At 35.1% G+C, this 12,388-nt stretch overlaps 1 protein-coding gene across 4 annotated transcripts in view; it reads right to left on the reverse strand.

Moving 5' to 3' along the window:
* Window positions 1-233: 233 nt before the first annotated feature.
* RASSF9 (Ras association domain family member 9) overlaps window positions 234-12,388 on the reverse strand; it is a 35,259-nt gene continuing 23,104 nt past the window's right edge. For all 4 annotated transcript variants that reach the window (XM_040063227.2, XM_040063229.2, XM_040063228.2 and 1 more), the window contains exon 2: window positions 234-4,011. In XM_040063227.2, coding sequence (XP_039919161.1) covers window positions 2,736-4,011 — 1,276 coding nt within the window. In that variant the 3' untranslated portion in view covers window positions 234-2,735. The remainder of the gene's footprint in view (window positions 4,012-12,388) is intronic.

The raw sequence follows: 12,388 nt of genomic DNA on the forward strand, positions 1-12,388 counted from the left end.
TCAACTGGCTTAATAGTATGAAAGAAAACGATCCAAAGATTTTTTTATTGTGTATTTTAAATTATGGGAATTTTAAATGAAAATAAAATATAGATAGCTGTGACAAAGGAGGAAGTAAGGCGCATAAAGGTTCATAAATACTTTTACCATCCTAAAACCACGTCAAACAAATATACAGCAAGTATAGAGGCAGCAAAGAGTGCACAGTCTTTAAACATCTTCTGCATTCTAAATTCTCAAGGAAAAAAAGTTTATTTGAGATATCAAAGTACAAACTTCAAATAAATGCTTCAAAACAATGGATTTTTAATATTGTTTTATTTTTTTAAGAAATACTCTCACTTCCCCTATTTTTCCTATTTTCTTCTTAAAACACAGTAATACTTTTAAGACCTACAAGTTGCAGGGGAGATACAGTCAACCACCAAGTGTGGATAAAGGTCTGTTGAGAGAACCCACACAAGTTCCTATGAGCAAAATAAACCTGGTAGAGTATGAGTAGAAATTAATTTCCCCCCCCCCCCCCAGGGGTCTTGTAATAGCCTGCACAGATGTGTATATTACTCTGTTTCAATTCTCTATCCTCTAAGCATTTATATATAAAAAAATTACTCGACAGAAATTGTAGCTATTGGTAACTAAACTCATAAGAACTCAAAGAATACATTAGTCTACTCTCGGCATACAGAGCTCTGGGCTTAACTACTTGTCAGAGTGATACCACAGAGGTCAAAAGATGCAGAGTTGCATTAATAAATTATTACAAAGATAAGATATTTCATACATATGTTTCCATGAGGAGCTGATGAGTCTAAATATTACATATTGTTACTGAAGCATTCAAATAACATTGTAAGAAAAAAATACAACACAAAATATATTAAGGCAACTAGCACACTTTGCTGAAACAGAATCTATTTATAATATCCAGGATTAGGAAAAAAACCCCACAAGAAATAAACTACAAAAATTTTCTTTTTACAAATTTTTTTGTTGTTGTTTTTTGTTTGTTTTGTTTTGTTTTTTCCTGCACTAAATATGTGCTAATAAGCAGTCCTAGTACATTGGCCATTTTAGAAAATACGTGGTTGACAGACACTTGAGAGAAGAAAATTACAGAAAAAAAAGAGCATTGTATCTGTAAGAATTTTACATTTACACCTTCTAAGTACTGTCCATTTTTTAAATTTTGTAGGCTGTTAATTCCAGGACTGCTTTGATTTTTGCAGAACTGAACTTTATTCAGAAATATTGTAATTATTTCTCCTTTCAACTCTTCTAATCATAATTATTAAACAGATTGATCTACAAAATATGAACATGGCAACCCAGAAATTATGGATGTGCTCGCTATTAGAAGAGCTGCTAGCACTCAGTTAGAAATTTTGTTTAGTAACTGAGACAACTCAATTCTACAGTTTTGTTTTGGATGTACAGCAATATGCTGGAGAAGGGTTTGAGATAAACTACATCCTAAATTTAAAAAAAAAAAAAAAAATTGACTTAACCACATAGTTGCAAAATTCTCATTTTGAGTCCCCCCCCCCTTTTTTTTTTTTTTTTTTTAATTTTATTTTACCTGGAGCCCAATATTTTATTAACTGCATAAAGTGGATCAGTTTTATCTATATCCCAAAGTCCTCACTGAGGAAATAGGATTTACAGTTTCTTACTCCAAAACAGTATGTGATGGGATTTGAAAACCTACTTGCCATATGAAAATAGTTGCTAGCCGGCTATTGGGAAACAGTGTTTAGCCAGAGACTAAAATATCTAGTTCCTAACTGTTGCTTCTGTTACCCTTTTTTTGGTAGATATGATTTCAAGAGGCTTAAAACACTGAATCCAACCGGTGAGATAGGTAGGAGAAAGTCTTGCTGAAAATGCCCCTAGGGTTAGGTGTGAGCCTGGAATTGGAGTGGCTCGCACTAGCGGGAGGTAAGCAGTTCTGACATGCCTGTTGGCAGGAGCTCCATGGACTTAAACATCACTGTGGCAACTACAGGGTAACAGCAGATAAGTAGGGGGTTTAAGGATCTTAAAAGCAGATAAAAGCTGCTGAAAGAGAATCAAAGTTAAAAACCCATGTGTGGAAGGTAATTTTTAAAATGGGACTTAGGAGTTTTTAAAAATATCATCCTGATATTATATATAAACTAAATTTAAAAATACAGCATAAATGCAAATATATTTCCTCTGTTCTACATTGTCATAAAAACTATTTTTAACAGATTAAATGCTCAATTATATAATCTTTTACAGGAGCTTCATAGCAAGGAAACTCAGTCTGCATAAAATTAATGTAACAGAGGAGAAAATCAACTTCTTGGTCTTATTTTCTCTAGTCTCTACTTCATGCTCCTAAAAAATTAGGGAGATGCAGGAGTGGACCCACAGACCAAAGGGTATGAAATCTCCAGACTTTTGGCCTAAGCCAGTCAGAATGCTCCCATTTCACTGAGTATCAACCATTACAAAGTCTAAATAGTGTGTCAAACAGTGTGTTTATCATAGTGAAGCCAACAACTTTGCACCTATGACCAGTTAACCTATTCTAACACACAGCATTCTAGAACAAGTATACTATTAAGGACACAAATAGACACTCTTTACCTTGCTAAAGCAGTGCCACATCTTTAATACCTTGAAGAGCTTAACTTTCAAGACAACAGGTTTACTAATTCTTATAAATATCCTCCAAAATAAGATTTTTGAAAATGCTTAACTGTTTTCAACTATGTTGACAACAGTACCATGTCCCCTGCAGTTATTTCAGAGTCCTGACTGTGTGTAGAGCTGATTCCAGTGTCAGAGTCTGTATCATTTATGTCCAGATTAGTCACTCTATGAACAAAGTCAGGAACAGCAATGCTGTTACTGGAGATGCCACTGCCCTTGGACGGCTCTTCATTTGACTGAAACCTAGTTTCAATGTTGTCTTTAACGTGTAGTAAATTAAACTCTTCTGTAAGAAGTTCATATTCTTTTTCTTTCTTTTGAAGCAGTGAGTCCCTGTATGTAAGTTCTTTCTGGATGCAGCTCAGGTATGAGCTGATTCTCAGACCATCTTTCATACTTTTTTCCAGCTCATATTTTACACTTTCCAAATCTGAGATTTCCAGTTCAGGACTACCTACTCCTTCTGTTTGAACATCCTCTCCATTTTTTTCCATACATATACCGTGTACTTCTCTTTCAATTTCAGCACACAGGTTCTCTATTAATTGTTTGTGATGTTTCAGTCTCTCTTCAACCTGTACAATTCCCTCACTTTTGTTCAGATAGTCATGCATCTCTTTCTGATCGTCTGGTCTACTCCCTTGCTGCTCAGACTCACTTGTATTGATCATTAAATAGGAATCCTGCACATAATTTTCTCCATCATTTGCCACACGATCTAGATGGAATTTTGCTTCACATTTTTCAATTTCCATATCTAGTTCCTTCATTCTAAGGACTTGTTGATGAATGGTATGATCTTGAGAAATTATCAGATGAATCAGTGTCTCCATATTATCTCTCTCTTGCTGAACACTGTCCTGCTTAAGCTTGGCTAGTTTCCGGAAAGTCTTCCTCACAATTTTCTTTTGCTTGTCTATTGGCAACATCTTCATGTAGTTTGCTGGACTGAGGTCCCACTGCTTTTCTACATTTTGTACCACCTTGGCTTCAGCTGTCTTCCATAATGGAAATGAGAGGAAAGCATCTGACTTTACCAATACAAAATGCAAATTAACCTGCTCTTCCCCCCAGGCCTTCCAAAGTCTCAGAATCTTTGTCAAGGGAGGCAGTACTCGTTCTGAGCCTCTCCATTTTTCTACAATGCAGTAATCACTAGGTTTTCCAAAAAGGACCTTTTTCTCTCCAAATGTTGTCTGATGTTCCTCAAGCAGTGCTTGAATCACTTCTGAGCAAGTTGTGCGCTTTGTCAGGCCACATACAATCTTCTCCTCCTGGCAAACCCAAACCACAATCTCTCTTTCATTTGAAGCCATGTCCTTGCTGGGAGATCTGGAAAAAAAAAAGACTGGGTATAAATTACATATCAATGGCAAAGACAGTATGAATAATTACTATAATTCTGATATGACTAACACATTGAAAAACTCCTGTATTGCTGTATAAGACAATACAAGTGCTTAAATTGCATGTCCTTGGATTTAGTAATGTCCTTGGATTTAGTAACAGCTTTAATTGACTAGTGATTTAATATTATTACTAGTCCAGCTGAATGAGAATCTCACACAAAATGTCTTTTATCAAATCTTGGTTTTGTATACATAGTAAGAGTTTATTAACAATCCATGATAAGTTTGGCAATCTGCATTACACTGTCAGACAGTCCTAGGATAGCATAGCTTTCAGTCTTCATATTTGTTCTCATAACAAAGACTGCACAGACATTTCTAAACTCTTAGAAATTGCTTCTGAAGGGAAGAATGCACCGAACATGGATGGACTGAGGAAAGATGACTAAACACCACCAATGAATCTGACAATAGGATAAATCTATAGCTCTTCTGCCACACCTGCACCCACACAAGCGTAAAAACAATTGTTTTCCTTCCCCCCCACCCCCCCACTAATAAGTGTCAGAAAATTTGTTGCTCTTCCTGAAGTACCAAACAGCCTGAATTACACTGAGTTGTAAGAGAATACCAGCTGCAAGAGAATACACACATGGGTCTGCATTTTATTTTGTTATTTGAAATAATACAGAAATGCGAAGAAGGGAAAAAAGGTATTTTATTTAGTTATTTAATTTTTTTTTATGAATTACAATGAATGTGTTATTAACATGGTACCTCCTCATACAATAAGATACCTAACTGCAGGTGTCTGAGGTCCCATTATGGCTCCTGTAGCTCTGGTACACTCACTAGTGCCTAGACAGCAATTCAGTTGACCAAAGGCAGAAGTTCACTCTACAGCTAATTCTTCAGTTTGCCCCCATCTGGTCCTGGACTGCTCTGGGCCTATATTGGTGAAGTTGCCTGGATATTCCTGTCCTCAAGACTCCACTTGAATAGTTTTCTTCTTGCCCAGACCTGATGATTTGACCTCTTGCATAAAATGATTAAACAGTAAATTCCCTGAGGAAATATGTCTTTGGATTTCCTGGTATCTCTTGCCGTTAATTTGAATGAATGAGGTTTAACTTAGTCTGACAGAGAAAGCTTGCAAAGGAAAATAACTATTCAGTCCGTATTCAAAGGGTGCAGTACAGCACTTCTTTCTATCTAGGACTACATATTCCGAGAACTTTTTTAGTTCTCTGAATTGTAGTAAGCATGGAGTTTTATTTGGCCTAATTATGGTTGCACCCTATGATTAGTAAAGTGATCTAGCTTGTTCTTTTTTCTTAATTATTACACAACATGACAGACACACTGCAATCCAATAAATTGAACTATGATTGACTCAGCTGTAGTTGCCACACTGACCAGGAGGCTAAAATTCTTAAAAGAAAGGAAAGTGCAAATGAATACTAATAAAACTGACAAGTGTAAGTTTATTAGTATTATTGCACAGGAGAGTTCTGTCTGACTACATTGCTTCAGATCTTGGAGCATTCTCTGTCAAATGTGTGTTTTGGTAGATGACTCTGAGTAATAACACCATTTTCCCTCTCCAATAGCTCCCCCTCACAGACCAACATTTTACAGTAATTATTTTTTTGAAACTAGTGCTCAAAAAGTTAATAATGCTTCCATAGACTACTTCTCAAAATAAGAAAGCACATATCACAGACACAGAAAATGGCAAAGTGGCACAAAGAAAGAGAATATTCAAGTTTAAGAGGGAGGAGAAGGAATGGAGGATAATATTAGATTAAATGTCAGTACTGTGAAGTATATCACATGCTAAAAAAACCAGTATTTGTAAGTCCTTTGAGATTTACAATATGCAGGATGCTATATTTTTTTTTCTATTGAAAGATTGGCAATTAAGTGAAATTCAAGTAAATGACCAGTCGCAACATAAATCAGCTGTGACTAAAATAACTCAGTATTTGCTTTACACTAGATATATGCAAAGAAAAAAAGCAACAAATGATATATTATGCATAAAATTATGCAAAATGAATCATGAAAAATATAAGGTCTCAAACTATGTTCATTACTGATACCTAAATAATTGACTTAAAATATATTATCAGTCATTTAATTCAAATTTATAAAAGTACTAAAAATAATAATTTAAAAAAGACATAAAAATATAAGAAATACCATACTGGGCGCTCTAAGGCAGAAAATTCAGGCTGTATGTTTCCTGATTTCTTTTGCAATCAAGAAATACATTTCAGAAAATTAATGTTTTCTCTTCTAGCGTTCTTCTGAGTGTCTTATGGAGTTTGTTTTCAAATCAAAACTTTTTTTTTCCCCTTGTTTTTGTTTGATTGGCATATTTTCTCCTAGTCAATATTTTCAGTATGTAACACATTAGGTGGATTGAACAGAAGCCTACTGTCTCTTCTCCTCCTGGCTCCTTTAAAGTTTTCTTATGAAGCCAGTTTCTCCCTGTGCTATCAGCAAATCTTCAGATAAATCTGCAGACCCCTAGACAGCCCATCGTTATTATCCTGATAAATACTTTTACTATACTTATACGGAATTCCCACAGAATTCAACAGGAGTTAAGCAAACTTCTGAAGGAAACGCACTGTATATTGTAAAGCAATCTCTACAGGATCCCCGAAAATAATATGGATGTAAAAATAATATTTTTAAATTACTGTTTTCAACCCTTTTCTAGCTGTTTATCACCCTCTGTAACTTTTTCAGTTATGATGCACCTGTCTGCCTAGACTTTATATTCAGCTTTTTTGGGGAAGGATAGTTCTTTACTATGGTACATAACTATTAGTAGCACAATTGAATAATCTATGCACATGCAGATACACAAATCAAATAGCTTATACAAGAAAATAAGTACTTACAAACATGTATATGTACAGTGTGTGTACCCTACATCTTTTAATTATATTGTCACATTTTTCAGAAAAGAAGCAATTAAAAGAATTCTGAACATCTCTCTAATTCTTGGATCAAGTACAAATTCTTGTTAAAGTACAAATTCTTTCCTTATTTTTTTATGTGTTTGTCACAACATATATTATCTTAATTTTTATTTAGTCACTTCACTCAATTTTTGATCATTATTCTAAGCAAAAAAAAAAAAAAAAAAAAACCAAACTAAAAAAATGTAGCCAGATGTTTTATACTCTCACATTGCCATGGAATTCTAATATATTCTAAAATATCAAAAGTGGTTAATTGTCTTCCACTAAAAATTGTAAACTGGAACCTTACCATGGACCTTTTAAGTAAAATTTATTGTATAATTATTTTTTCATAGTTAATTCAGATAAAAATGAAGCATGATTGTGCCAGTCACAGAATAACAATTACTAAAAACTTGCCTTCAGGATGCAAGAAGATGCCAGTACTAGGTAATATATTCTATTAAACTGTGTATTACTCATAAAAAGTCAAGAGCATATACTGCATTTATGAAGTGGAATTCATCTGAAAGTTATGATTTCAGTGTAAATTTGCCATCGAAATTCCTCTTTGTCAAGAGAAGAGAGAAGACCTCCAAGAAGAATCACTACTGCCTAGCCCATCTTTGATTAATAGGAATAATCATCAGAGGAAGCTATTTCTCTCTTTCATTAATTACAAAAGACCTATGTGGCCACCTTCAATCAAATATCTCACTTTCAGGTAATTGAAATCAGATTAGATTAATCCAATCAGATTCTTTCAGGTGAGATTAATCCAGATTCTGGTTTATCTGAGAGAAATGTAACAAGAATGGTTACAGCAGCAGTTGATTTAATACTAAGACAACTAAATGTAGGACCTACTCATCATAACTTCACAACTTAGTTTAGACCTTGACTGCTCAATTTAGCCAGTAATTTATAAGGAAATCCATTACTTCATTTTAATACTAAGAAATAGGTCTTGAATAAATTTTGGTCATTGACAGGACTTTCCTTTTTTTTTTTTTTTTTTTCCCCCTGAGAGGCAATATTAAAAGTTATAATCTTCAGTAACAAGATCAGGTTTTAAACAGTCATTTTAACAGAGAGGCAATCTTCTCATATTTATCTCAGGTTCCTAGAATTTTGATTTTCTGCAGTTTTGTAAAGGGCACAAAAGAACTAGCATTTTTAATGACCTAGTTGTTAATGGGAGTGTAACAGCTAAAATGTTTTACAGTTTAAATGTTTGAATTTCCTAGAGACTACAATAAAAATTTCTTCAAAACCAGCTAGGCAACTTAATTTTTTACAAAATACAGTGCTGCAATAAACAGGCTTTGAAGCTTTCTGTCCTGGCTTGAATTCTGTTTCTTTGAATTGATCACTGAAATATTCTACTTATACAGCTACTTATACATCTAAGATTATAAAGTCTTGATGATAACAATAACATGGAAGTATATATATATGTGTATATATATGTGTGTGTGTGTGTGTGTGTGGATATAGATATAGATATAGATATAGATATAGATATTTTTTTAACAAAGCCGCTATTTACTTAGGAACAGATGGGAATTTAAACTTAATAATGGTAAAAAGTGTGTTTCCAATCTTTTTGTTTGCTTTGTTTTATGCCTTCTGCTCCTTGTTTCTCTTCAAGATGACCCAAAACCCCATCCCAATCATGCTCTAGACCTCACACAGTCTTAATTACATCAGCACAAACTGATTGTTTTGTGTCAGATATACAATTTGTTAATTTATTCTTCAGGCTTAGGGGGCGGTAATACATTCCAGAAACATATAGACAAAAGAAAACCATTTACTTACCATTTACAAAGTCAAAATATTAGATAGCTTAAATGCTGGAAGGGACGCTTTTGATATTCACTGACTTTAAGGTATGTCTGGCCCAAAAATACACATATCAAACATAATTCTTTGCCTTCCTGAAACAATATCCCTAAATATGCAATTTATCAGTTTTACAACCAATCATGCCAATCAAATAAAGGGATCCCCCCTACTTTTTAGAATTTCACCTTCATGTGTACAAGATGCTTCTTTTTCTTGACTAATTTCTTCAAACATTCTGTTGGGACTAGATCACTTCGAAATCATACTGTTAGCAATTTAATGCAGTGTTTCTGAAATATAATGGACATTAAAAGAATATTTTGCCTTTGTTGAGAAAAAAAGCATAGATAAAAACCTTGTCTCCCTTAACTGCAATAAATTCTTTCTAGAATACAACCCCCCCCCCCCCCCCAATTAACTCCTTTTTCAATATTACCATATTTCTTGATATAAATCAAACTGATTGACTGAAAATTACTTAGGAAAGGGATTCAAACCTGAGATTATGCTTATGACCAAAAATTTTACTAGTTGCCACCTCCCAGTCATTGAAAAAAATTTATATGGGAATAAATGCCCGTTGGTGAAAAGAGATTGCACACCAAGCAATACCTTTGGAAAATTAACCTTTTCCTTAAAAATGCATAGGATTCTTAATAATGTATAAAATTACCATCAAAGAGTTCATGCTAGAAAGCCATTTGAGTAAAATATCTTAGTCATCTTTTCACCAGCTTTTGAAGAGAATCATGTTTCATTCTATGACTGCCTAAGCCCTCTCAGTAGCACATACAGTCTAATCTGCAACAAATGAGATAATTGTGTTTTATAATTGACAGATTGCTGTGGTGGGGTCCTCAGCTGACCAGAGTATGTAGGTGTGCTGCTGCGCTGACCTCCCCAAAGTAAGATCAAAATGATTCCAAACTTCTTAGCAAGCTCCGATATTATGCCAAGATACCCCCCAGAACAATTCACTTCCTTCCGTGGAGACGACAAAAAGGCTCTGAGACAATCTTGCTACTGCCTACTGCTTCCTTGCAATGAAGTCCTTGCCAAGAGATTCAGGGTCTGCCATCTAGGTGCTTTCCTAGAGTCCACTAAGGAAGACAACCCTTACAGGGAGACCCAGGCAGGGCTCTGCTCCCTGTGTTGTCCAGGAGTCCCTATGTTCTTTCTTCCGTAAGCCGTAGGGTCCCAGCTCCTCAGCAAGAGGTTCTGAGCTGCATCTCCCACCGGCCACACTGCAGAGCAGGGAACAACCTCCCAGCCAGGCCTGCTCAGTATGGCTGAGCCACTTGCTCTCCTTTGAAAATGTTGTGACACAACGGCACATATCATCCGGGGAAACTGAGAGACACTAAACACTTAATTATCTAGTGTTTTCAAGGGGCTGCTCTTTGAGCATGATGCTGGGGCACATAAATATGCCTGTTGGGAAGTATGTATTTAACCTATGGTCTTCTCTTTGTTCAACAGCCACAGATGCTTCTTCCATGTGCAAGGGCCCACCGAGCACTTGGCTTGTTTCCATGCCATTTCTAAAAATCTTGTTATCTCAGTGCCAAGATTATTTAATCTCTGTTATCTTTTAGAACTGAGCTATAACTATCATCAAAGATAAGAGAGACTATCAATCAAAAATGTGATGTTTTTAATTTTACTTTCTTGCTGGAAATTATAAGAAGCAAGTATTACAGGGATACCTACTTGACACAAATGGCCTACATTTGTAGCACATGCTACATGTAGTTTGAGAGCTTCTGATACCAATGACTCTTACATGTCAGGGTATATAAGGGCTAATATCAGCCACAGAATCACAGAATATCTCAAACTGAAAAGGACTCATAGGGATCATCAACTCCAACACCCTGCTCCTCACAGAACTACCTAAGATTAAGCCATATTACTAAGAGCATCACCCAGAATTTCCTTGAGCTCTGACAGCCTTAGTGCCATGACCATCTCCTTGGAGAGACTGTTCTCATACCCAGTCCCACTCTCAGTGAAGATTATTTTCCTAATGTCCAATGATTTGTGGAAACAGTGTGGGAATGCTGTTTCTACCAGACTTAATATGAAGTCAATAACCAAATATGAAATTCAAGCATAGAAAATACATACATCAGCACATACAATTTTGATAAGTCTGCTTTTATTGTTTTTATTGTTTTTATTGTTTTTATTGTATTATTGATTTTATTGTATTTATTGCTTTTATTGTATTGCTTTTATTGTTCCTTTTTTTAAAATCCCACAATATTACCATATATGTGTGTTTATATATATATGCATGTATGAGACAATAGATGATCATCATGAAAGAAAAGATCAAAACACATGTTGGCTTTTTGTCATTTTTATCTGTGAAACTCGCAAAAAGGTAAAGCTATTGGGGTCGTGTGTTGCAGCTCTTGTGTGGAAGAAACTAACTTAATATATTCCAAGGAGATTTTTGAAAGTGAGTTTAAACTTTAAAAGTATGGAGAATATACAGTCCATATGAGAACTAGGGTCAGAAGTATTTCAACCTTTCAGGAATAAATGGCTCATGTTGAAAGTCCATATTAAGTTTATTCAGACTATCCACATTTAAACCACCTTTACTCTTAACTTTCTATTATATAACCTCTTTTTTGAATAATTTCTATGAAGTTATTCAAAAATCAATAAAGGCCAAATTTTATACTTGGTTTGCCTTCTGCCTAAGTACAATACATGCTTCTGAGTTTCCTAAGGGCAGCAATGAGGAGGTAGCTACTCTCTCACTATCCAATGAAGTTGGAATTACTCCAAAGCCTTAGGGTTTCAAGTGAACCTATTAACTAACTGCATTCCCACTGCCCTTCACAAGTCCCTAAAAACAGTATTAATGGAGGCACAGTTAATATCTATGTCATGTAGGACACAGAAATTCCATACACGTCATGACAGAAACTTGGTCCTTCTTCCCTTTTGCATCATAGGAAAGTCAGGGAAAAGGTCACCTGAAAGGTACCATGGCAAGGCAGAACTAGTACTTTAACTGTGAGAATAAAGCTCTCGTTACAGATAATCAGTGTAGTCCCAATACTGCAGAAAGAGTTGGAAAGAACACCACAGAATTTTGAAAACAAAATAATTATTATTTATAGAGAGGAATAAATTTCTCTCCACCATCTGTTTCTGTATCCATTTAATCTTAATCTTGCTCTATGATAAAACTTCCTCCTTTACAGAAATGTATATAGGCATTTACTAAAAATAAAAGAAAATTAGGCATTGTCCTGGTTTGGGACAAATTTGGGAGAAAACCCCTGTATAGGATCCCTTTAAGGAAGCAAACCCAAGTGGCCCCTCCCTCCAACCGGTCTGGTAAAAAAAAAAAACCTCTTTGGAGAAAAGTGGAAAAAACTATTTTACTAAACAAATGAAGTGCATACAAGTATAAAGAATGAATAATATGAAACAATAAAACCTCTCCTTCTGGAGTGAGATGGCAAATTGAGAAAGTCCTTGCCGTGGGTGTAGCTCGGCTCTCTCTCAGTCTCTCAT

This window comes from Hirundo rustica, chromosome 4 (genome assembly GCF_015227805.2).
Source record: "Hirundo rustica isolate bHirRus1 chromosome 4, bHirRus1.pri.v3, whole genome shotgun sequence".
NCBI lineage: Eukaryota > Metazoa > Chordata > Aves > Passeriformes > Hirundinidae > Hirundo > Hirundo rustica.